General features: G+C 42.1%; 1 protein-coding gene across 1 annotated transcript in view; it reads left to right on the top strand.

Annotated features, from left to right (window-relative positions):
• Positions 1 to 26,230, top strand: part of LOC111152100 (leucine rich repeats and guanylate kinase domain containing) — a 105,229-nt gene extending 78,999 nt beyond the window's left edge. Inside the window, exons 16-20 of the mRNA XM_022510406.1 lie at positions 1,899 to 2,038; positions 12,611 to 12,699; positions 14,963 to 15,085; positions 21,705 to 21,856; positions 26,100 to 26,230. Of these exons, the coding sequence (XP_022366114.1) occupies positions 1,899 to 2,038; positions 12,611 to 12,699; positions 14,963 to 15,085; positions 21,705 to 21,856; positions 26,100 to 26,230 (635 nt within the window). The remainder of the gene's footprint in view (positions 1 to 1,898; positions 2,039 to 12,610; positions 12,700 to 14,962; positions 15,086 to 21,704; positions 21,857 to 26,099) is intronic.
• The last annotated feature ends 545 nt before the right edge of the window (positions 26,231 to 26,775 follow it).

Raw genomic sequence — 26,775 nt, 5'->3', positions numbered from 1 at the left:
TGTGCGGATGTCACGTCCTTAGATAATAGATCTTCTCTGACCATCATGCCCTCTCTTGCTCTGTCCCCTTATCTGGCTGCCCATCGCTTCACTGCTTGTATCACTGGCCTGTAGCATCTGACGCGTAGTTCGTCTCTCTCCAGCATGAGGCTGTAATTCCCATAGCTCAGGGGATAGACTTTTTGTCTATTGCCGAATCTCCAACATCCAGAGCCCTGGCTGGCACAGCAGGTACTCAACAAATACGGACTGAGTGGTTTCTACATCATGAAGATTTAACAAAGAAGGAAGGTCTCCACATGCGATGATCCCTTATTGTCACTGGGACTGTCACAACCGTAGTTACCCGCAGCGCTTCTCAGATTGCCCTGTTGCCTGGAATTCCTCGGGTGTGGACTTATTTGTTGTATCTTCTGAGTCTCTGTCTCTGTCTCTCTTCCTCAAGACCGGTGTTGGGTTGTGGAGCCTTTAGACTTTCCCACAGGATTAAAAACTTTGACTCGCCTACAAGTGTTCTCCTTATCTCACTGGCCCGGGACTGTCACACCATCTGGTGGGAGCTTAAGTTCAGGTTCTCCATACAAGCACTAACCCAGCATCACAGGCCTGATTTCCTACAGGTGCTTCCAGCCTCAGTTCTACCGAGACTCCGTGTCCAACCACAGTCCCGTGGTCTGTGCGCTGCCATTCCCAAACACCCCCTTTGCGGCTTCTCACCGTATCAAGAGCCCAGGGCTTCTGCCTCGGGAACTTAGGGACTGGCCTCTCCCAGTCCAGAAACCTCAGCCACAGGACCACTCGGATTTCTTGACATCGATTCCCGCTCTTCTGACTTGGAACCTTCACTTCCAGCACCTGGAAATTTTTCTTTCTTGCTTTCTCAGTTGCGCTATGTATGACAAATTTCTGTTATATATCATCTAGTGTTTTCTTATCTTTGGGTCAAGAGAGCTTCCCATGTCTGCTCAGTCAGCCATTTGACTGGTGGAACATGAGGGCATCATTTATTCTGGCATTTAAAAATTTTTTACTTTAACATTTTTAAAGCAATATTCCTGACATCGTTGATGCTCATATATATCCAAAAGCATTTACACCAGGGGTCTCTGTAGATGAGCAGTGATAAAAATTTAGATTCTTTGTATCCTAGGTCTCTGGACATTCTAATAATGTTTTAAAGGAAACTTTCAGCATTATTTATGAATAAAGTCTGTCAAACAGTGATCTCATCATCCATTCCATTATTTTTTTAAGTTTCTTTTCAGTGTTGCATGTTTTATTTTCTTTCTAGCCTTTTAGGAGAATTTTGTCAAACAGAAAGTGATTATCAGTGTGACGTTTAAGTATCTGGAAGGTATTGTGTGTGCCAAGATTTCCTTCAGTTCCCTTCATAAGCCTGTCTTGGTGAGCACCAAGTATACTCCCAGGACATGTCTACTAGGTGCTGTGGACTGACTTTACTATAATCAGTAATAATTATGACCTTGTTTTCTAAGACATTATTTTATTTAAAAATATTTTAAAATTTATTTTTATTTTATTTTATTTATTTTTATTTTTATTTATTTTTATTTATTTAAAGATAAAGATATTTGTTAGAGAGAGTACACATAAGTAGGCAGAGGGAGAAACAGATTCCTCACTAGCAGGGAGCCCGATGCAGGACTCAATCCCAGGACCCTGGGATCGTGACCTGAGCTGAAGACAGACGTTTAACCGACTGAGCCACCCAGACATATTTTTAGTTATGTTACTCTCAAGTTGAAATGCACAGACTTTAAGTCTTGAGTTTGCTGTGTTTGGGACAATCCAGATACAAAGCATTTTCCTTACTTCAGAAAGTCCCCTTATGCTATTTCGTGCCTCTTATTTGCAAACTTTGACTTCTTCCCTCCCAGGTACTAAGATGCCTCCGCTGAAATCTGAAGATTCCGCTCGGAAGCGCTCCACTTTGAATCTGTGTGACCTCCTGGATTCTACAGACAGAAACTACTTTGTGAAATTATGGGCCAGACTTTCAGCCAAAAAAACCCCAGTGGTAAGGGGTGGGTGGGGAAGGGGCTGAGCTGCAGTGGAGCCTTGCTCCGCTCAGACCAAAAGGGGATCTGGTATTTTGAGACTAAGTTTCACCAAAATTCTTTTCTGACTGGTATGAGCTGAAGCCAAATTTTTTTTATAATTCTTTTCATTTTTTAATAAACATATAATGTATTATTAACCCCAGGGGTACGGGTCTGTGAATCATCAGGCTTACACACTTCACAGCACTCACCATAGCATATACCCTCCCCAATGTCCATAACCCCACCACCCTCTCCCTAACCCCCTCCCTCCAACAACCCTCAGTTTCTTTTGTGAGATTGAGAGTTTTTTGTTTGTTTGTTTGTTTGTTTTAAAGATTTTATTTATTTATTTGACAGACAAAGATCACAAGTAGCCAGAGAGGCAGGCAGAGAGAGAGGAGGAAGCAGGCTCCCCGCTGAGCTGGGGAGCTCAATCCCAGGACCCTGGGATCATGACCTGAGCCGAAGGCAGAGGCATTAACCCTCTGAGCCACCCAGGCGCCCCAGATTGAGAGTTTTTTACGGTTTGTCTTGAAGACAAATTTTTAGCCTCTTTCTACACCTGTACGAATAGACATGGGCTCTACAAAGAATATTCAGCGTAGCTTTCATGAGTCCCTTTCCCTAGCCCTTAGTCAAAACTTGGACACTCAACTCTTCTCTTTAGCAAGAATAGAAAAGGACTTCGACAGCACTCACATGGTAAAATACGCATTTCAGGAGAAAACTGGCTTTCCTGTTGGGGTAAAATGTCCAGTGTTCTTGGGCTGAGACTTGAAAGCGAGTCCACTCCGAGGCCCTGTTTTACAACTTTGCAGAGCTCAAGCCGCTCATGTAACTTTGTTGCAATTCAGGTTCCCCGACCACCCCGAAAAATCGGTCTGTGTGGGAGGACTGAGTCCAGCATTGGCTCTGCTTGCAAATTAGGTTGTGCTCAGTTTCCTTTTGTCATAGTTCTATAGGATGGTCTGGGAATTTGAAGAGGCCTAACTCATAGCCACTGCTGTCACCACAAATGCGACAGGACTTGGCTTTTGGTTGTCAGGTCTTCGTTGGTGGTTCCTTAAGGCGAGGCTGTTGTTGGCAAATAATCACATCAGACTCTAAAGTCAGAACTGTAGGCGGTGGCTGAAAGCCTCAGACTGGTTACCTCCGATGAAAAGTCTCGGGCTATGGTATATCCAGGCGTAGCTCTGCAGTCTACCTGGATTAAGTCCTACGACGACAGTGTTCAAGGGGCAAGAAGCAGATGCCCGATCAAGCCAGTTTACATAAGAGGTAGTTGCATAGAAAACATGAGAGTGGATTCCCGGTGCGCCAGGAGCAGGGCTGCAGTACAGACCTCACAGGAACTGCCAGGCTCTAGAATGAACGAGTGAGTTGCTCGGGTTTCCCTGCCTTCCAGAGTCATCAAGTTCCTGTCATCTCTGCTCCTGATTCTCGAGTGTTCTGTGGTCCTGTCTCTCCTGGCCGGCCTCCTCCACGCACACAGGCTTCCCTCTCACATCGTTTAAACCCATTCTCATGCATGCCAGCCCTGACTCTCCGTGGCCTCTTGGCTCTGTGCTCCCAATTCCTGGCCACTTCTCTCGGTCTCTGTCATTCGTATTGTGGGAGGCAAGAGAATCTAATTGGCCCGGCTGCACTTTTCAAGCCCTTCCCCAGAGATCATGCGAGACTGCTTGTCCAGTCACCTGCGGAAGGGCAAACGGCTCAGGTACGGATCAGGGCTTCCTAGGAGGAACAGAGGGTGCGTGCACTCCAAACACTTATAAATAATACGAATTTGTACCATGATACGCAAGTGCAGGAAACATCATATTTATCCAAAATAAATATAATTCTGGAATTGTTGCCATCAACCAGGATCTGTGGGAAGTCAAATATCAGCCATGAGGAGTTGGGATTACTCCCATTCTTTGGGTCAAGTTCAAGAACCCTGAGGGTTACACCCTCCTGGAAGATTGAGGAAGAGCCCCTGGCTTCTAGAAAACCATGGTTACCATGGAGATGGCCCTAGTCTAAGAGTTTGAGTTCCGCTCTGAGCCAGTGGCGCTGGTATTCTCCAAATCCTCTGCTACCAGGCCCTCACGTAGGACTGACCCCTAGGGAGCTCTCTCTCCCAGAAGAGCCTCTCAGCCTCTATCTTTCCATCCTGGGAAATCTCTGTTCTTTACCAGTCAGTCTACCCCTTTCTCTCTACACTCGTTATCCTCTTCTCGGCTGGTATGGCTTTATGCTTCTTGGGACTTAGCCTTGCTAATACAGGTTCTTCTTTCTGTCCCCAGGACAGAGCAGACCCATAGCGTAAAATCCAGAACAAATTCTTAGCCACATTTATTCCTTCGTAATGAAGTCTATGTCCTGACACCCAGAACCCCTCACAACCCACTTTTGCTGTCCTGCTGCACAACCTCACACACGCTGATGAGAAACGCACACCATTCATTTGCCATGCCCTGCTGCCCGTGAGCGGGTACTCATGATGTGTTTAAACATCACCAATCTGAATTTCACCTGTTAGAGAACCTCCAGCCTTGATTAAAGACAGATTTTGTCTGGTTAAGGGCAATCAGCTATTTAGGAGTGAGAAAAGAGGGTCAGAGGAAGGGAAATGGGGGAAAGAAAAAAACCCCAGACACACAATGTGTTTTTCACTATAATTCATGACCAACATTTCAGTATAAGATTAATAAAAAGTTTGGAGAAACTGGAGAGGGAAGGGTATGATAAAAAGGCAGTGTGATCCTACAAGGGGCCCCCACGTTGGTGGTGGTAGACGGGGTAGGGGGAAGGGAGCAGGTAGCGCAGGCCACTTGGGGTCAAAGTAGTCTCATGAACTTTTCCATGGATCACTCCTTCCTGGCAGTCACCTCCCTAAAAAACTGTTCAGCCCCGTTGTCCAGGGCATCCATAGCCTGGTCTAGAACATCTAGACCTGTTAGAGCATTGGCAGTGACTGATCCCTGATGGTAACGATCCTCAAACTCCTTGCTCCTGGAGGTTCTGGTGTCTTTGCCAGTCAGTGCTGGTAGAGAAACAATGTAACCACAGTTTCATAGAGAAGCAAATCAAATCCCCCAACAACCAGAATACATTCTTCAGAAATAGGTACAAAATACTCAATTGCTGCTATCATATATGTGGGGCGGAATGTGCCTAAGGCTATTTTTAGTGCCTCGTTTTCTTTTAAAGATGATGGATTTGATGCTATTTTTAAATTTTAAGTACTTTTCAGATTTTAACCTTTATGTAGCTGTTAACAATGCAAAATGAGCAATATGACAGCGGAAGCTTTAGAAAGATGTTATCATGTTATGTTAGAGAACATAAATAGCCTTTACACAGCATTTGTAATTTGGAAAAGGCTTTTGTGTAAATTATCTCATGTACCTTTCATTGCAGCCCTTTAGAGAAGATGTTGTTTTGCTCATTTTACTTTCCCCAACATAAATTTCCATGTATTTTTGAAACCTTTTAGTGGTTTTTTTACCGTAACAGCCAGGAGACTGCTTATCTCGGGAGAGGGAAGGAGGTGGTAAAGGTTGAAAAGGATGCAAGGGATGCTGGCACCTGGGGGTTTAGGAGGGCACCTGGTGTAGTGAAATGAGGGCCATTTGTTCACTAGCTGGACAAGCCTCAATGAGTTACTTAACCTCTCTGGGGTTGGGTAGGATTTCCCACAGCTTGAAAAATCAAGGGCAGTCTACAGAGTTTTTGTCCAAGGGTGATGCTGAAACCAAAACCAGATGGAGGTACAACTACATGATCAATCCAAAGGACTGGAAGACGGAGAAGAATTCAGACCACAGTAGTAGAGCACAGTAGGGTGAGCGCTTCCTAGGGGCTGAGACTTAGCTTCCTGTCCTCCTGGATATAAATCTGGGAAAAGGGAAATAATGAGCTACAGGAGGTGTGGCCATGTGGGAAAGTAGTGTTCATCATCTGTGTGATGGCTTGTTGGAAGATGAATTCATTCTGTCATTGTAGTTTAGCAGTCCTGGGATGAGCCTTTGCTCTCCTAGCCATCCTGTCCATTCCCATATGTGGAAGGCTCCCCTTCTCCCCTCTTTCCCTTTCTTTTTTCTCACTCATTCCTCTTCCCTTCTTCTCACATGTCTTGAATTTGTTGAATCCCTACCGTGTATAAGGATTAAATTTGCTTTTCAGTAGATATCAGGTATTTGCTTGCTGGACCCTGTTCTAGACACTAGAACGAAGTAGAGCTGATCCTGCCCTTATTGAATGGAATAGTCTGGTAGAAACACCTCTGGTCTCTTCTCTTTGGTGGATGAGGGCTGTGTATCTCTAGCCCTTCTACTACTGCTTCTTTATTTGAGTAGAAAATGGGCTAATGGAGCATGGAGACATCCTCAGGATTACTGGTGCCTAATACACCAACAGCTGTGTTTTGTTTCTCATCTCTGGGATCACTGGGACCCACATGGCTTGTCTCCGTTAGGAAGAAATGTCCAAGAGTAGTATTCTTTGTTCTTCAAGTCTGGAAAAACATTGCTAACATTTTTCTTGCTTGTGACTCTAATAGTTTATCAACATCAAATGCTTTCCATGAATTTGACCATAATTTGAGTTTAAATAGATACCCAGTGTATTTCCTCATACCTTGCTTATACAATCCTTGTTGCTTTATCTCTTCTCTCTTCTTAGCTTAAATGGTACTTACTTTGATGAACGACTCCCAGAGAATATTAATTTGAACATTTCTGAAATATTTCTGGAGAAATGTAAATATAATTTTGATCAACCTTTCTTCTTAAATGCAGTTTTTAGTTTTGAGTAAAACAAAACAAACAAAAAAACAATACACAGCTCTTTTCTTACTGTTGCAAAAATATATAACAAACACTATTCAGTAAAAGGTTTTTATTTATACAACACATATATTATTAATTATAGAAGTCCGGGTTCATGAGTTTTGTTAGATATCACTATGTTTTAGTTTCTCTGTTAATTGCAACCCCCTTTTGCCTGATTGGCTGCCTGGAAGGCATGCATGAAGGCTATGGCGGCTTAGTGAAGATTTTCTGCTCTGGAACTGTGACTAGATCTTTGCCTTCCAGAAGAAGATTGATTTTCAACCTTTGCTTGAACTTCAATTGTATCTGTTTCTTCAACCAGATCTCCTGACCTCCTGAGGGGATACCCTCACTTCTGGGCAGACCAGCTTACCGAAAGCCAATTCTCCAGAAAAAATTGCTGAATGGCTGATTCATTCAAAGCCACTTTAGCAAATGTGTGTGTATGGCACATTAGTCCCGTCCAATCCCACAAAGTACCTGAATGTATGAAGGCCAGTGAGAAGGTGGATCTGTGGTGACAAAATATTGGGTACCTATATCTACTAAGTACCACTCCGTTCAATACTGTGAGGGAGCTCAGCTCAGGGAGCTTGTCCAAGATCACACAACTTAGCAATGTCAATTTTGACTCCAAAAGAAAAATGCTTTCTTCTACTCAGATGCATTTTTCAGGACATGACATTCACCAGATGTATTAGCTGGAGTGATACTATAAAGAGATGCTCCTCTCGTCTACTGCCTGGCTACCAAGTGGCACAGATCATGTAGGATCAGCTGTGTAAGTGCTTTTTTTTCAAGATATGGTTTCCTATTATTCTTTGGAGGTGACCAGTTAATTTTTAAATATCATTGATGATCATTATGTTCTTGATTTGTACATATTGAATGTATCTACCCACTGAATTTTGTATCCTATTGAAACTCAAATTGTCCTTACCTTTGGCCATTGAGAGCCTCTTTAGGTGGCTCCTATGTCCTTTAATATGACCCATGTCAACTTTAGTAGCCATCTTGCTCTCTGTTAGGACAAGATCTTCTACACTCTTCTGTGCATTACCTGTGCAAGACCCGCAAACCATCTCTTCTCCAAGGAGCCCTGGTTTCTTTAAGTGGGAGGTGATAGCACAAGGTCATGTGGTTGCCAGGAGTGCTCGTTGCTGCTGGGTTGCTCATTGCTTCTAGGCTTTTTCTGTAGATAAAATACCTCACGAGTTCAAGTTAATATTTCCGATTCAGATTCAAGACTTGAGGATTTTTATGCATCTTCTCTATTACATACCTTTCTTTCACACTGAGCATCCTGATTCTGAAAGACATGGGAGATGATAGAACTATGGTGTCTACTCTAGTTTAATGTCTATGAAACCTCTCATGTGTTTTATCCAGATTGTGTCCAGAATAGTCTCCAAATAACAATACCAATATGACTAGTGCCAGTAGAAAGACTGAGAACAGTTAAAATTTTTGTTTGCACATGTTCTCCAATAACCCCAACCCCAGTTATTTGTGGTTGTGTTAACAGCTACACTCTCAGCACTTAGTCGTATGCTCACTCTCTTTTAACTCTCATTTTGTCTTACTTCTCAGATACGTACACATTTGATACTCATCATTAGGCCTCAGGCCAATGTCTAGTAGTTTTGTTGTCTAGGCGTATTCTCTACTGGATCCCGGAAGGGTTCTGGGGGCAGCATTTCCTGAGTTCTTGCCTGCCGTTGACAGTCTGTCATACTCAAGACTCAAATTGTTGTTTTCGTGACCTATCCTATTCTCTTGCTTTGGTTTATCAAGGGCTCTTATTGTTTGTATGTTGGATCATCTTTGTCTATCTTAAATATTTGTCATTTTCTCTAGATTCTTATTACGTCTTTATTTCTTTTTGAGTTTAAAAAATTTCCCCCATTCTCTTTCTATTCCTCTGAAGTCATTTGTTGCTTTTATTTACTCTTCTCTTCCTTCTGGTTTAGTTTTCATTTGTGAAGTGACTTTTTTCCCTTATATTTCTGATTTTTTCCTGAGTTCTGTCACCTCACTTAGGAGTTTTAAAAATTGTGATTTATTGGGCGCCTGGGTGGCTCAGTAGGTTAAAGCCTCTGCCTTCAGCTCAGGTCATGATCTCAGGGTCCTGGGATCGAGGCCCGCATCGGGCTCTCTGCTCAGCAGGGAGCCTGCTTCCCCCTCTCTCTTTGCCTGCTTGTGATTTCTTTCTCTCTGTCAAATAAATAAATAAAATATTTAAAAAAAAAAGCAGGATTTTAAAAAAAAGTTGTGATTTATTGGGGTGCCTGGGTGGCTCAGTCGTTTAAGCATCCAACTCTTGATTTCAGCTTAGGTCATAATCTCAGGTTGTGAGATTAAGCCCTGTGTGGGGCTCTGCACTGGGCATGGTGCCTGCTTGAGATTCCCTCCCTCTCTCTCTCTGCCTTTCCCCCCACTCATGTGCTCTCTCCCTCTGGGGGAAAAAAAGTAATTTATTTGTTCCTTAATGTTTTGTGCCATTTCCTTAATGGCACATTTCCTTAATGTTTTTAAATTAATTTTGAAATAGTAGATGATAGATTTTATCTGTTTAATGAATGCCTTCACTGTATGTAAAGGGGTTAGTCTCCTTCTCTTTTAAAATAATAACTTTGAAAAAAAATAATAATAACTTTGAGATTTTACTAGGAAATTTCTCATTTTTTTAAGGTTTTTATTTATTTATTTGACAGAGAAAGATCACAAGTAGGCAGAGAGGCAGGCAGAGAGAGAGGAGGAAGCAGGCTCCCCGCTGAGCAGAGAGCCTGATGCAGGGCTCGATCCCAGGACCCTGAGATCATGACCCGAGCTGAAGGCAGAGGCTTAACCCGCTGAGCCACCCAGGTGCCCTGGAAATTTCTCATTCTTATGTGAAGTTAGTTTTTTCAAACTTTTATAAGGAAGCATGGTTCCTTCAAATTGTGTTAAAATATATAGCAGTTTTCCTTTGAGGGTTTCAATTTTTGTTGGGGGTGTCTGGGCTCTGTTCCCCTCCACCACTTTGGTCTAGAATATCTCTTTGTCTCTGTTGACTGTCCTAATTAATTTTTTTTTTTAAAGATTTTATTTATTTATTTATTTGACAGAGAGAGAGATCACAAGTAGACGGAGAGGCAGGCAGAGAGAGAGAGAGAGAGGGAAGCAGGTTCCCCGCTGAGCAGAGAACCCGATGAGGGACTCGATCCCAGGACCCTGAGATCATGACCTGAGCCGAAGGCAGCGGCTTAACCCACTGAGCCACCCAGGCGCCCCTGTCCTAATTAATTTTGATTCCACTCCCATCAGCTTTTCTTTAGTGTGGGGCCCTGTCTTAGAGGAGAGCCACAGTGGATCAGATTCAAGAAATCACAGTTGATCCAGCTGCTTCAGAACTTACTGTTTACCCCTTATTCTTACCCACTATTAAGGTAGGAAGAAGCACCCCCTGGATTCCAGCTGTGGTGCCCATTTGTGCTGCTTTTCTTCCTAGTGCATACTAGGGTCTTTTAGTCCCCCTGTTGCTTCCTTTGCCTTTCTCTCACGTAGACATTGGTGCCGTGCGGCGGTGTCACTATTATCACCTGTATTTTGGGGTTTGAAGGGGATTTCTCTTCTGATTTGGGGTTTGAGGGGACTTGGGGTTTGAGGGGTATCTCTTCATCTGGTTTTCTTGTCAATGTTTTGATATGTTTTTTACTTTGCCATTTGCTTGCTCTATTTTTGCGTGAGAATTCTGCAAGATCCAGACCGTGCTTCCACTATTACTGTCATCCTCCCAGTCATGATGTAATTGAAATCAAGGATCAATATAGAAAAAAATGAAGATGGTATCAAGTAAAATCACAATAGAAAATATGTGTACTGCTATGGAGAAACTGAGGAACAATAATAACAAATTAACCTGAGAGTGGGATAGTGGAGTTTGTCAATATATAGTAATTTTGTAGTAATATGAAATAATTTAGGTGTATTTATGGGGTTATTTAAACAGATAGTTTTAAATAGTGAAATTTACATAGAGTTCTTTCCTCCTTTCTTGTCCCATTGCAAACCCCATCCCAATGCTATTTTCTTCTTGTCTTGCTTAAGACAGAATCACAGAGCTAATGGTCAGAGACACAGTTATATGGTCTTGGTGACCAGAGAGACACCCGAGAGCCTATGGTGACCAGATAGACACCTGAGAGTTTCATTGTTAGCTGTCATATGTCATGGTGTCTAAGAAACAATTTCAAAAGCTTGACCCAGAATTTCTTTTTTCTTTTTTCTTTTTTTAAGATTTTATTTATTTATTTGACAGAGAGATCACAAGCAGGCAGAGAGGCAGGCAGAGAGAGAGGAGGAAGCAGGCTCCCCTAGAGAGCAGAGAGCCCGATGCGGGGCTCGATCCCAGGCCTCTGAGATCATGACCTGAGCCGAAGGCAGCGGCTTAACCCACTGAGCCACCCAGGCGCCCCTGACCCAGAATTTCTTAAGCTAGCAACCGTCAACAGCAAATTCTATTCCAGATCACAGAGAATGCTAGACATTATTCACACTTCATATTATCTCCCCAAATTTATACTGTTGTACATTAAAGATATAGATTAAGCTCCCTCTTCATGCTCAGGTGTGTATGCTGTGTACAGGGGAACACAGGAGTGACCAAAGGGTCTTCTGGTCTCAGGGGTGTGACTTGTTTCCCAGGGGTGTTCACTGCACCAACCTTGGCATCACCACAGAGTAGAACCATTACTGCAGAGTAGTTTCTGTAATGCAAAAATGCCTTTAGAATCACATCAACTTAACCCTTAAAAATTAATTCTTGAAAAATTCCCCTAAAACACACACAACCACTTGAAACTATGCTAACCCCCAAGGCTAAAACAAGCGGTTAGCCCGGAGTTGCGAGCTTACAACCATAGCTTTGGCGTTTAGTGACATTAAAATCAAAGAGCTTTATTTCAGATTCAGTTACTGCAAGCAAAGATTGCTGTTTAAATAAATGTTATTACAAATCCCTTTATAAATGAGTCTTTTATGTAAAACAAATAAGCACTTGCTGATTTATCTTTTCTGTAAATTGAGAATTTTATATGTCAGCTTTGCTTAAAGTGAGGAAATCCAGCACTTGGACAGTTTCTAAACAGACCACACTCCATTACATAATCCATGTATAGATATACATTTTACTATTTATAAAACAGCATGTGCTATCTTGGTTTTTTCTCTGTCTTTTTAAATCCCCTTTTGCCACCAGATTATAAACCTTTTGAAGGCGGATATTGTGTCTTTTATGTCTCTGTATCCCCCTCAAATGTTTACTAAGTATATAGTGATGGTGAAGTGCTGGTGACACGGGGGAGATATTTCAGGGTTGTACTGAAATACTGTTGGGTATAATCAATAACTTGACTATTCTGGGTGCAAAGATCTGGGAAGACAAAAAGACAATAATAAGAGATGATCTCATTGGAAAGATAAAAAAATATATAAACATGAATAAGGAATTGTCACATTATTATTTAGATGTCAAATAAAGTTGATAAATTAAATTGTGGTCTTCATAAAAATATTTCATTTATAATGTTTTTGTTCTTTCCACTGAACCAATAGCTTTTTTTTTTTTTTTAGGCCTTTTCCCCCTTTCCACATATTTGACAATCTCTAGAAGATAGTGATTATAGCTACTTTCGCCGTCTGACGTATTTTTGACATCAATATAATTTTCTGATCATATTCCTTGCCTAGGAAAGAGATTCTATAGAGAGACAATATGAGACAGCCCGGCAGGCCCTGATGGGAAAGATATCTCCTCATCACACACTCCTGTTTCAAAGGTAGCGATATATCACATTTACTTATACCGGGGCATCTTTAGATTGATCCAAATATACCAAATGAATCCTAAATCATCAACATAACAGAGGCCTCTCTACTAAAGTGGACCCAGTGATTCAGTAGTAAACCTAGTTCTAGAAGTTGTATTTTCCTTTCATTTATATGTATTTTAAAAAGACATAATGTGCTCATAGCTATTAAAAACTGGTGGCTTTTTTTTTCCTTTGCACTTTTTTTTTAAAGATGTTATTTATTTATTTGACAGAGATCACAAGTAGGCAGAGAGGCAGGCAGAGAGAGAGGGGGAAGCAGGCTTCCCACTGAGCAGAGAGCCCAACTCGGGACTCGATCCCAGGACCCTGGGATCATGACCCAAGCCGAAGGCAGAGGCTTTAACTCACTGAACCACCCAGGCACCCTCTTTGCACTCTTTGAAGACTATAAGGAATGGTATTTCTGGTGGAATTTGAATATATATCAGCCTTCACCAAGGCTGTTCATGACTGAAAGTTCATTATATCCTGTTCACTATCTTGCTCTTGTCTATCATGACTCTCAAAACAATAGTAATTCATTATGTGCAAAGTCATTTGTTTAATGCCTCCTTTCCATATTAAACTGTAAATTCCATGAGAGTGGGAATCATTGTATCTTTATTAATCTGTGAATTCTCTATTCTTAATATGAACAGTTTTACTTAGTTCCTTCCGCATAGTAAAGGCTTCCTGATGTTAGTGGCTATAATAATTACTGTACTATCATTACATATCAAGAGGCATATTTAGGCTTTAATATTTACTCAGAATGAATAAGTAGGTCACAGGATAGCTACAGAATGTTTGCATTTTATTTTCTCATTAACGTTACAGGCTTTGATATTCTTTTTTTTTTTTTAAGATTTTATTTATTTATTTGACAGAGATCACAAATAGGCAGAGAGGCAGGCAGAGAGAGAGAGAGAGGAGGAAGCAGGCTCCCCGCCAAGCAGAGAGCCCGATGCGGGGCTTGATCCCAGGACCCCGGGATCATGACCTGAGCTGAAGGCAGAGGCTTTAACCCACTGAGCCACCCAGGCACCCCCAGGCTTTGATATTCCGAATTCTCTTTCCTGTGCCACATTTTAGAAAATCTGAGTAATAAAGTGAAGTCCCTGTTTTCAGAAAGTTAGCAAGAACATGACAAGACCTTAATTATGCATTTTAAAAAGCTTTTTTAGAATGCAGAGATTCAAGGAAGCAGAATAAAGAAACCATTTAAGTTTTTTTCAATTTCAATTTTTATTGTCTATAATTTTAACCTGTTAAAAATCTTCAACCAATATAAATGAAACCAAGTTTTGTCTATTTGTACCATATCCAAAAAGTGTGATGAATTTTCTCCATATTGATAAGCTATCTTTGGATAGTCTGATTCAAAGGATAGGCTGTGTGGCATACACAGAGATCCACTGAAGGGCTAGGAAGGTGATGGCCAGGAGATAGTATCTTCCAGAGCAGCAAAGCTAGGATCTGTGTGACCTCGAATCAGCAGCAGGGCCAAGCTTATTAAAACGCTAGGGACAGAGAACCGAAGCAATTTTAAATATGAGCTCCAAATGGGTCATACCAGGACAGATAGACGATTCAAATTTGCATGAATTTATATGCAATTGGGCTACTTTGCACACAGCAACTCTATTTAGCAAGTCTGGGGTGAATAGCAACGGGATTTTTTCACTAAACACGGTTAATGATTCTTCCAAGTCACTCTGGGAAAACAGGCTAGTAGAGATGAAAAAAGAATATTTTACACTGGAGTTCAGTGGAGAGTATAATATTAGAATTTTTAGAAATACTTTATTCTGGTATCATTTCAAAGCATTGGATTAGGAACAAAATTTGAAAACATCTATTTCAGTTTTTATAGCGGTTGATAAATTTTTGGACTCACGTAACAAATGGACAAGGGTTTATAATGGAATACATAGAATACATACTAATCAGTAGGAAGATGATTTGCCAATATTGGTGACTTCATAGATAAGGAAGATTTAAAACAACATAAATTCCCTTAGTCTACAAATTAAATGTAATAATGCTAGTGTTTTAAGACAAGTCTAGAGTAAATGTTTGAGTGGATATGTTACATTATTCCAAATATATTTTACAGGTATTTACATTTATGTGGCTATATCAGTCAGTATTTATGTATTATGTGTGTGTATGCTTTGGTATCATTACAAAGTTCTTTGGTTTTTTTTTTCTTCTTTTTTTCTGATTCCAGGGGTCCAGTGCCAGCACCTGTTACCAATGGTCTACATTATTTTACAGCTTTAGAACTGCAGAAAAATTTTGAGCTTTGTGAAGATTATTTTAAAGCTCCCATTGGACCGTATTCCGAGAGGAGGTGAGTTGAGTTTTATGCAATAAAATCAGTTATTTTCTGCTGATTAGAGAAGATCATGGCACTCCTCCCTACGCTTCAGAGAAATCCTGAAACTGGGGAGCAGGACCCCACCTTCCACCATGGAATTTGAAGGGAGTAGATCCTGGCCCTCTGGGGGAGGACATAAGCATATATCCTGGGTCCATCCAGTTAAAAGCTTCTCTCTGGGATTTTGAATGTGGAGGGGGGGGGACACAAAGATGCAGGAGCAGGTAGAGATCCATCCAGACACCTGTAGTGGAGGATCCAGAATCCATTGTGGAGTGCAAGCTGTGATGATCTACTGATCTCTTCCCATATTGAGACCTGGCTCTGTTCTTGGCACCTAGCTTACCTTGATTCCTACCCAGTTTTTAGGTCTGATCCTTCAGTTTTTCATTAGTTTATAAATGACACAATAGCTTTTCAGTCACTCCTTTTTAGGTATTAAAATGAGCCAGAGTTGGTGTTTGTAATTTGCAATTAACATCTCTGATTAATATAGTGCTTTGTTTCTAAACGTTTACCAGCTGGTGTCCAATACACAAAAGGACATTTCAGGGTTCCAATGCTTACTATGTCAAAAGGTGGTTCAAAAGCTGAGTGTGTGTTAAGCTGAAGACCATATACAGACCACAGCTGACACTCTACCACTGATTTTAGTGCTTGGCCTTTGCAGGCAATCTGCTACATTTGGTTTCTGCTTGCTCTGTGTTTTTTTCTACAGTTGACCATCTCTCCATACATAGGTCTTGAATCCAGACTTCCCAAGAAAACATCTGGCTGGTTGGGTCAATCATCGTCTACTAGGTGTGCCACTCTTGAATAGAGATCTGTAGCCAGAGTCTTCATAGGAAATAGGATGGTCTATGGATTGGTTGCACCTATATCAAGCACCCATCCTTTATCTGATTATCTGTGGCCAGACCAGTGAGAGAGAACCAAGTAGAGAATTTTTCAGAAAGGGTCATGTGGGTTTAGCAGAGTCTCTGCGCTATCTGAACACACGGCAGTGTAACAGACAAGAAATAGGACTGGAATGCAATGCACTAGAATATTACCAGGGGAGATTTCTCTAGAAATACAGTTATTTTTATTTTCTTCTTTATCATTTTTTGTAATTTCTAAATTGAAAATTTTTAAGTGCTATAATTAAGGTCTTGTCATGTTCTTACTAACTTTCTGAAAATAGGAACTTCATTTTATTACTCAAATTTTCAATTTAGAATTTATACTTAATTTTTATATCCTAAAAAAACTATTTAGAATCCATGATGACTTGATGAAATATTTAATAAATGGAAAAAATTCCTTTAGATACAGTTAAGTTTCTCACATCACTCTATGTGTTAAAACAAATGTTAAGGGGCGCCTGGGTGGCTCAGTGGGTTAAAGCCTCTGCCTTCGGCTCGGGTCATGATCTCAGGGTCCTGGGATCGAGCCCCGCATTGGGCTCTCTGCTCTGTGAGGAGCCTGCTTCCCTCTCTCTCTGCCTGCCTCTCTGCCTACTTGTGGTCTCTCTCTGTCAAATAAATGAATAAAATCTTAAAAAAAAAAAAAATGTTAAAATTATAAGGCGTTAAAGACGAACCAATGCCTATAATATAATAGTAAGTGTGGAAATTGAGATACACATGTATAGCCAATGTAATTAGGTCTAAAAATATTCGTGTGTGTGTACAGGAAAAAATACTGAAAATACACCAAAATATTATTAGTTATTATCTTGTAGTGATGAGATTATGACCAATTTTTATTTCTTTGTTCTCCCATATTTTCAGTGATGAAGTATTTTTGAAGTATTAATGTAACTTTAAAAAGTTATTTTTTAAAAGTCTGCCCCAACAAAGGGATATTTTTTGAAAGCCTGTGTCTTGATAAGGACAGTTTAAAAAATGAGTGACGTTTTCCTTTATTTCTGAGTTTTATTGCTGTAACATTTGGATTTCCTCCCTTAACCTTGATGATGAAAAATAACCATCCCTTCTAAGTGGTTCCTTCAAGCCTACACATTTCACTAGCTACTGGAGACCCTAGTATTCTAGTTAGTATTCTAATTAGTATTAATATTCAGTATTAATTGAAGGAGAAGTGTGGACATATTCAGACCATAACAGAGAAAAAGAACGCTTAACAGGCCACACTGGGCTTATACCTCATCTGGCCCCATGGTGAAAAGGGTGGCTCAGACCTACCCTCAAGTCTGACCATTCGCTGGTGGTAATATGTGTGTCTTTCAACTCCACCACTTTTTTACATCAGTCTTTCAAAGCATTTTCATGTAATATTTTCTTTGATAAAAAGGAAGAAATAATTGTTGAAAGTCCTTGCTCTGTGATCCACCCCCCCCCACTTTTTTTGGGTGTGTGTTTTAAATGAAGACCTACACTTTTTCAAAAATAAGAGACCAGAACATGTGCTATGGGTTGAGTTGCGCACCCCGTCCCCCACCCACCCCCTGCCAAATTCACATGCTGGAGTCCTGTCCCCTCAGAGTGTGACCTTATTTGGAGATAAGGTTGTTGCAGATGTAATTAGTTAAGATAAGGTCATACTGGAATAAGGCAGTAAGGTAGACCCCTAAACCAATATGATTCGTGTCCACATAAAAAGGGGAAATTTGGACTGAGGCATGTGCATCAGAAGAGGGCTTGGAGGGGCGCCTGGGTGGCTCGGTGGTTAAAGCCTCTGCCTTCGGCTCAGGTCATGATCCCAGGGTCCTGGGATCGAGCCCCGCATTTGGCTCTCTGCTCAGCAGGGAGCCTGCCTCCTCCTCCTCTCTCTCTCTGCCTGCCTCTCTGCCTACTTGTGATCTGTCAAATAAACAAATAAAAAAAAAAAAAGGGCTTGGAGTGATGTAGAAGCCAGGGAGCACCAGATTGCCAGCAAACCCCAGAAGCTAGAGGAAAGGCCTAGGATAGCTTCTCTGCCACAGCCTTCTGAAGGAACCAACCCTGCTGACACCTTGATCTTGAACTTGTAGACTCCAGGACTATGGGACACTAAATTTCAGCCACTCAGTTCACAGTACTTTGTTACACCAACCCTAACAAACTAATATGGTAGGCATTAAAAATCCAGTGGCATTTTTTTCTTGCTATTTTCCTTCTGTGCTCTCTTTAACATACTATGTTGGTATTACTTTAGAGGTTGGCCATAAAATCTATGGTTTATTGTGGGTTTTTACTAAAAGAAGGAATGAAGCTTTATGGTGCTGTAGTTTAGAATAGAAGATCTAACCCCTAACACATAAATGCATCTAACATTCTATTGAGCAGAACAAGATTCAGTCTAGTATACTTCTGGAGAGAAGCTCCCAAGCAGGGTTACTAATGTCACTTGCCCACTGCAAGAGGAAAGAGCTATTCAATCACAGAGAAATCCAGAAGTTGGAGGTATTGGTCTCACTTCTTTAGGAAGTGATTCTTAGCTCACTTACCTTATGTGGGGGCAAGAGTTGGAAAACAAAATCTTCTAGGATCACAGTATTCAATCTGAGACAGGCTAGTATTCTGTGAAGGGATTCCAAAAACTGTTGTCTAACAAAAAAAGACAAACCCAAGTACTCAGTCCAACCTGGTAAGAGGGATCCCCTCCTTCCAACGATCCAACGAGCAATTCAGTTTTTCTATCTGTTGATAGTAAGTACTCAAAACTTCTTTTTTTTTTTTTAAGGTTTTATTTATTTGAGAGAGAGAGAGAGAAAGCACAAGCAGGGGAGGGGAGAGGGTGAGGCGGAGGGAGAAGCAGACTCCTTGCTGAGCAGGAAACCCGACGTGGGGCTTGATCCCTGGGATCATGACCCGAGCTGAAGGCAGATGCTTGACCAACTGAGCTTCCCAGGTGCTCCCCTACAAGTCCTCAAATCTTCTAAGCAGAACCCTAGCTGCAGGGAGATGGCTCCATCCTGGACTACCTCTGCCTGGAAATGTTGGTGCCATCAAGCCCTAGCTATAGTTAATAGGTTGAGCAGAAGGCAGGTGTCCATACCCAGTGTGGGAGCTTTCCAGGAGAGCTGATTTTGGATTCCAGCCATGGACTACAACCCAAGTACTACAGTCTCTGCTTGCCATTCAGACATAATACAGACAGCATGAGTGCCCTCATATTGGATGTGTCCCCTCAGCATCACCCCCTACATTTCCTCTTGGGTCAAGGGCAAGCCCAAATAGCTAATTGGACTGTGTTTCCTAGTAATGGGGCCTTGAACTCCTGGGGACACCTCATTAAAACTTGCTTCTACCCTTTTCACTCTGCTCAGTAGTAATATCAGCTTGGTAGACAGAGACACGCTCATTAAATGACAGGCTTTATCCAGAGTAGACCCAATTTGTATCAGCCTTTGCTACTGCAAAGATATGAACTTAAGTTAAATGTGGAGTGTGAACAAGTGGAGGTCAACCTGAATTTGACATTTGATCCCAGAAATGTACTTCTGTGCTGAGATAGTAGTCATTGCGTTGAAACTACAGCGAGTGTGTAATTGCAGCCGACCTCCAGGCTCTGCAGTAAATAATTACCTCCTAATTTTCAACATTTTAAATTAATCTTTGGCTAAATCATGAAAAGACAACACTCTGACAACAAAACTTACTATAATTAACACTGGTAGTGAAGAGTAGAGCTCTAATGACAAAGTTGAGGAGGTAGAGTTAGAAAGTCAACACGCGTCATCTGTTGTTGGTGGAACAAGAAAGACGGGATTGAAATACAGTCCATGACCATGTAGGTCTGACAGATGGAGGAACTGAAAACAGTGGCAGAGCTCTTTGGGGGAGAAAAAACAGGGGGAGTGTTATTAAGTGAGCTGAATCCTTTCCGATTATAGCAGATAGCCATGTCTGCCAAAGATGGTTTTAAAACTGGTAAGTCAATAAAAGTAATGCATTATTTACAAACAAAATTATTGTCAGAATATCTGAAAACAGACATGGTTAAAAATGGTTAGCTCTGGGGCGCCTGGGTGGCTCAGTGGGTTGGGCCTCTGCTTATGGCTTGGGTCATGATTTCAAGGTCCTGGGATCGAGCCCCGCATCGGGCTCTCTGCTCGGCGGGAAGCCTGCTTCCCCCTCTCTCTCTGCCTGCCTCTCTGCCTACTTGTGAAATCTGTCTGTCAAATAAATAAATAAAATCTTTTTTTAAAAAAATGGTTAGCTCTCAGGAGAGTGAAAGTGGTATTGGGAGAGGTAGGGCTTGGCTTGCTGCTTTTTAATTATGAGCCCTTCTGTATAATAGAACTTGGTTTTAATTATATGTATAGACCATTAACCCTTGAACAACATAGTTGGAGCTGCACGGGTCCATTTATTTGCGGGTTATTTACAGTACGGGGCAATACTACAATACATAAATGCATTTTCTCTTCCTTTTGATTTTCTTAAGAGCCTTTACTCTATGTTCCTTTATCCTAAGAGTAAGAATACAGTATCTAATACATATACAAGATATGTGTCAATCAATTGTTTATGTTATCGGTAAGGCTTCCCGTCAACAATAAGCTGTGAGTAGTTACATTTTTGTGGAGTCAAAAGTTACATGTGGCTTTTTGGCTGCAGGGAGGAGGGTCAGTACCCCTAATCCCCTCCCTCATGTGGTTCAAGGGTCAACTGTAATGAGTTCCTTAAAACATTAGTGAAATTTTTTTTGGAGAAATAAGAAAACTCACAGAGGGAAAGAGGAGTACATTTTGATCATGTAAACACCTTAAGTTTCTCTAGGTCCAAAACAAATGTAAAAGGAAAAACAGCAGACTATGTAAAATGTAACAAATGAGTCAACATTCAATATATAAAGAGTTCATAAAAAAATAAAAAATAAAAATAATAAAGAGTTCGTAAAACTGGTAGGGCAAACAGGAAGTTAGATCCTTCAAAGGTAAATGTTTATAAATGACAGGAGAAAAGCTAAATAATAAATAAATGCACCTAAAAATTAAGAAATAATGTTTAAACTTGCGAGCAAAGCAACAAAACTCACTTACTTCATGGTGCTCTTCAGGATGAGCCCCTCCTCTGCTGTCCATGGAGACCCCCCCCCCACCTCCCACCACCCTTGGAAGCCAAGAAGCAGGTGAATCCCAAAGGAGAGTAACCTGATGGCAGGAAGTGCACTGGGCCAAACACAGGGGTATTGGGCACGCTAGTCACAACCCAACCTCATCCTAAAGGGGGAACAAGATCCCAGTCGCCAAAACCCGCATTAGGTATGCCCAGTGTGTGGCCAGATCAGGCCTCCTAAGACGCTTGCATGTCATCTGTCCTTAAATAGCAGGAACTGCCATATGTAAGTTGCACTTGGTTCTGAAGTGCTAGGAATTAGTACCCGTGACTCCCTCAACTTGTGTGTGCTCCAGTACCCACCACAGCGCTTTGCTTTGCTTTGTCAGTTGGAGGAGAGGTTTATGCCCCTCTGTACAGCTTTTACTCTGCCCGCTGCCGTGTAGCTCCTGCCGCAGACCGCGCTCAATGCCTGAGCTCAGCAGAGACGTGCGCACACCACGGACAGGGCTCCGGAAAGGGGCCCCAATGCAGTCACAGGCTTGGACCGTGTGGCGCTCGGGAGCTTTTCATCCCAACGGTATCCTTCACTTTTCACTTTTCAGTGGCAAGGATTCCCACCTTCTCAAGAACTACTCTACGATATTTCATGCTTATCCATGGTTGAAAGACATGTCTTCTCAGCCTCCAGAGGGCAGTGGTTATTCTCGCCCGGGATCAGCAGTAAGTGATGGTGAGGCTGATCAGGCCCTAAGAGGTATGTGTCCTCTTACGTGCGGGTCTCATATGCGCAGTAACACCACTGTATCTATTTCCCGCTGCTTCTGATTTTTTTTTAAATTAAATGAGTGTTTTAAGTCATCCCTCTCCTCTGAGGTAGGGTGGGGTTTTTTTGGTCTCCCATTGCTCAGAGATGAAAAACAAAGTTCAGCATGGTCGGGAATGTGCCCAAGATCACTTACTTAGGCCACTTAGAGTGGGCTTAGAATAGGCTGCTGTTCGGCCCACTGAGCCGCTCTGCCTGCAGGGATCTTCTGGGGTCAAGGGCGTGTGCTCTCTGCAGGGGGTCTTGGATGACTTGGGCTCCATTCAGTGAGGGTGAAGAGAAGCCTGGAAGGTTTCAGGTTGCTGGCCCATCTTCTGCTCTGGGAGTCTGGCAGAATCCCGTTGGTTTTAGATTAAAAGGATCTGGCCCAGCCTAGCCAGATCACCCCCTTCATGCCCCTTGCTCCTCAACACACAGATGAATGCGTATCTCCAGGCCCGGACAAGGTGGGCATTGCATTTTTGTCTCTGGGCATAGTAGCGCTAGTGGTGTTCACACATGACTGTGAGTAAAGACCTTGAACAGGGTTGGCGAGACCGAAGGGCTGGAGGTGAAGTGAGAAAGGCAGAAAGTAACCTGGTGTTGGGCTTGACGATGGGGCTCTGTGAGCAATGGATAAAACAATGAGTAACTTGGAGGACTCTGTAGGACCTGCAAGCTAGCGGGGAGACACCATTTGTAGCCTGGGCTGGTGGCAAAGTTCTGCCCGAGCCCAGAGGGGACGTGAGGATCCCCTTGCTCAGGTGAGTGGGGAAACCAGAAAGAGAATAAAGACTTGTTAGTTTGCCAGGGACAAGAAGACACAGCAGCTGGCATGTCCAGAAGGCAGGGTTCCTAAACAGGCAGCTTCTAGCCAACCCAAGGGCAGGGACTCTTCAGCTGTACTTAACTTCAGGACAGATGAGGCCTGAGAGAAAGTATTTTCAAGGATTTTATTATTTGTCAGAGTGAACACAGACAGTAAGGATTAGATTCCCAAGACCAGGGTTCCAGGAAGTCATCCCAGATTCTGAAGTAGACACTTTCTTGTCACCTCACAGGTTGTGGGAAGTGTTCTAGAAACCCATTCAAGACTGTGACCTGCCACTCAGGGGCCTAAGGACAAAACTCCAGGAGCCTTGGACCAAATGTGTCACCAAGGCCCATCATGGTCTGGTATCCCATACGACAGTGTTTCCAGACCTTTCCTATCTTATGTTCTGTCCTCTTGTACCTTTCCTTCAATGGGATGCTTAGAGGCACGAACAGCATTCCAAACAGTCCAGCCAGAACACAAGTGGGGCTGTGACCTGTGAAAAGAACATTGGACTCAAAATGCAAAGGCCTGGTTCTAGCTCCATTTCTGCCATTGTCTGACTGCATAGTTTTGGGCAGATCAGATGATGTCTGAGCCTTGAGCATGTTATCTGTCCTACAAAAATAGAGAAACATCCTGTACACCATATATTACACATATATAATATGTATGTATATGTATATTCTAGTGTCACATGGTATCATCTAGAGCATACAGGATGCGGTGTGGTGTAAGAAAGAAGTCAGGTGCTAGATACCTACTCGGTATGATGATTATAAATTTGTATACACAGAAGCCAAAGATAGTGGTAGTTTTCTTCAGGGATGGTTTCTGGAGATTTACTTTGTTGCTTTGAATGGGTCATGTTTTCTGGTTTCTTTATGTGCCATGTGGTGTTTTGTTGAAAACTGAGCATTTGAAAAAGCAGCCACCATGCGGGCCACCCCGGGTGCGGGGCTTGCCCAGAGCCCAGGACCAGTAAAGTATGAAGGCTTAAGGTCTTTCCAGTCCTTTTCTGGACATGTACTTTTCCTGGACCTGCATGGATGCTTTTTTCCAGTTTCCTAGCATACACAGCCATTAACCAAAAAAAAAAAATCTTCCATTTCCTTAACAGTCTTACCCCAGCTGCTTCTTGGGGCCTTATGAAGATGATGTTCTTTTGTCCTCTACTATTAGCAGTGTCTTGCCTCAGGCATACGTGGCTCTGGGTCCTCACCGCTTTCAGCTTCAGCTGTATGGGCCCCCAGTTGTGCCACATGTGGCCCTCTGAAGGCCGAGTTAAGGGACACAGACCGCTCAGGCAGCCCCCACGCACATTAGCACAGTGCTCTACTCTCTCCGGTTGGCAAAAATGAGCGGGAAAACACCTTGAAATTTCCTACTGTTTTTAATGTGGTTTTTTCTTGTTTGGGCATTCGCTTGGTCGCTAGGGCTCTTTCACTGATTTCCAGAGCTCCTACAAGGTTGTTTCGGTTAGTCTCACTGTTCAGTGTTTGCACAGGGGGGCAAGGGCCTGGAGCTTCCCTGTCTGCCATCTTGCTGGTGTCTCTCAGGGGCGGTTTTCTTCGAGATAAGTCACACGACTGGCTCCGGGTCAGTTAAGCTCTCCTGTCTTTTGCACATGAACTGCCAGACGAGGTTTCCGTCATCTAACACATATGTACTTGACTTTCTTCTTACGTGAAGGCAAATTTTATTTTCTTCTTTTTGTTATTTTGGTTTCAGCACCACATTCTAGTTTAATTCGATCATTTTGGGTTTTGTTTCATCCTCCATATTCACAGTTTTATAAGTTTCTGCAGCAAGCATGCTACCCAAGTCTTTCTCATAGTCTCCGCCAACAGTAAGACCCAGGACTTGGGTGACAGTAGTGTCCTGTGACAAGTCTTCGGAGACTCAGTTCCAGGGAGAGTCTACTTGCCTTGTGATTCCTACTCACATCTCTCTAGCGTCTTTTTATGTGAGAAACTCTGATACGTGTGGAAATCAAGATAAGACTGTAACAGTGGTGCTTTCTAACTCAGAGGTCAGCAAGTTTTCTGTAAAGGGCTAGAACCTTCTGCGATGACTCAGCCCTCCCATTGTGGTCTGAAAGCAGCCATGGACAATATGTAAATTAACGGTCATAGCCTGGATTCCAATAACTTTATTTACTGAAACACACTGCAGACCAGATTTCACCTATGGGCTATACATTTGTTGACCCCTGCCCAAGTAAAAGGGAAATTGAGTTAATTGAAAATAATTAATTTGACATAATTTACAAAGTCCTTCCAACACTTATCACTCACTCTGGTGTTTTATAAATGCACAAACCATTTCTTTCACAAACTTGAATTTGCTAAGGTTTGAGGTCAAGTGCGCTGGTTTGTAAACCTTTGTTCCCATGTTAAAAAGAGCAGTGTTATTTGTCTTTTCTTACTGTCAGTGAGCTCTACAAGACCAAATTCTGAAAGCACTTCTGTAGTTAACCCGGCAGGCTGGGATTCAACTTACCTGGGTGTGGAAACTTGAACTGATTTAGAAAGGAGGCCCACACTTCCACTGTCTTCTTTCTTCTGTAGCGCCTTCCTTCTTTTAAGACATTTTTGTTACCCTTTCCAGTTTGAAAAACATCTCCAAGGTGAGGGGCGGGGGTCGGGGGGTCCATTTTCCTTTCAGTGATTCAGATTGCTTCTGTCTGTGCAATAGATGGAGTCTTCCTAATCTTACCGTATAGGTCACTCCATTTTTCTCATTCTCTGTAGAATCTTCTGCCTTACTTTCTCAGTCCCTGCTACAGTGCTTTTCCCCAGTGAGAATTCAGCTTCCTCTGTGGCCACCATGCTCTACCTTCAGTCTCTATCTTTCAAACTCATCTTGCTGCCCACAGTCCCCAATAGAACCTAGCTCCATGGTCCATCCTTGGTGTCTCCATCCTCGGTGAACAAACCAGCCTTAGAGCACAGTGGATAAGGCTTTTCTTGGGAGGACTTTAGGATGTGTGTGTGTGTGTGTGTGTATGTGTGTGTGTGTGTGTGTTCAGTCTGGTTAGGTATGATTGTAAAAGAATATGATGTCAGGCATCATTACAGAGGGTATGAACAGGATAGAAAAGTAGCATGGGAACTACTTGGGGTTGCAACTTCTGATCACTGGACAAATTTTCATAACCTAAGGCTTATCCAAACCTGCACATGATGTATTTTGAAACTCATCCCCTGTTTTTCTTGTTTGGGTGTCTTTTGTTCCCTTCAGTTTGTTATGAATTAAGTATAAACAATATTCTGGTGCTTATAATATTGCAATGTTTATTTTCTTTGTAAACAAAAAAATGTATTGTGTACCAAGAGGTTAACTCTATGTACTGCCTTTTGTTTCCTTAATGTTTTACAGAGCTATTTAAACACTCACTTCCATGGGACAAAGTGCCTGTCCAACACAGAAGACACACGGTCTCGGTCGCCAGCCACCCAGGTTTTAACACCAAACTCATCCTCCCTCCAATCCCTCAGGGCCCCAAGTAGACCAGAGTCACATTTGGTCTTAACGTACAAAACTTGTTCTGATTAATGTCCAATCCCTTTGTCTTACCTGGTCATGGATCCTGTTTCCCACTCAACTACCTACCTGCAAAAGAATGTTCTATGTGCCTTAATTCTCTCAATCAATTTCTTTTGTGATTCTCAAGTAGTGTCTTTTTAGAATGTAAGTTATTCTTAGCTTTTAGAAATGTAATTTCAGTTTTTCTCATAGCTCTTAATGACTTTTCCAGCTGCTTCATGCTCTGAAATATCAGATGGCAAACCCTCCCAAGATCTTGGTATTGCTGTGTGCATAGTGATTTTTGGATACATCCAACTGGGATTCTGCTTTTGAAATTTTAATGTGTCCATTTATAACATTTGTGTATACCCTAGGGGACTGAAATATTTTGTTCTTCTGATTATGAAAGGACTGTAGAGTTCCATTTAATTAGTGACCAAAAGGATCTCGACTGCATCTCTCAAAAGGAATTAATTCATGTATTTTTTCTGGTTCTTGAGTTGCTTTAGCAATATGAAGGAATAAG

This window comes from Enhydra lutris, unplaced genomic scaffold (assembly GCF_002288905.1).
Source record: "Enhydra lutris kenyoni isolate GAN:26980312 unplaced genomic scaffold, ASM228890v2 scaffoldscaffold27, whole genome shotgun sequence".
Taxonomy (NCBI): domain Eukaryota; kingdom Metazoa; phylum Chordata; class Mammalia; order Carnivora; family Mustelidae; genus Enhydra; species Enhydra lutris.
The sequence above is the reverse complement of the archived record's forward strand: the minus strand, read 5'-3'. Positions and strand labels throughout refer to the sequence as shown.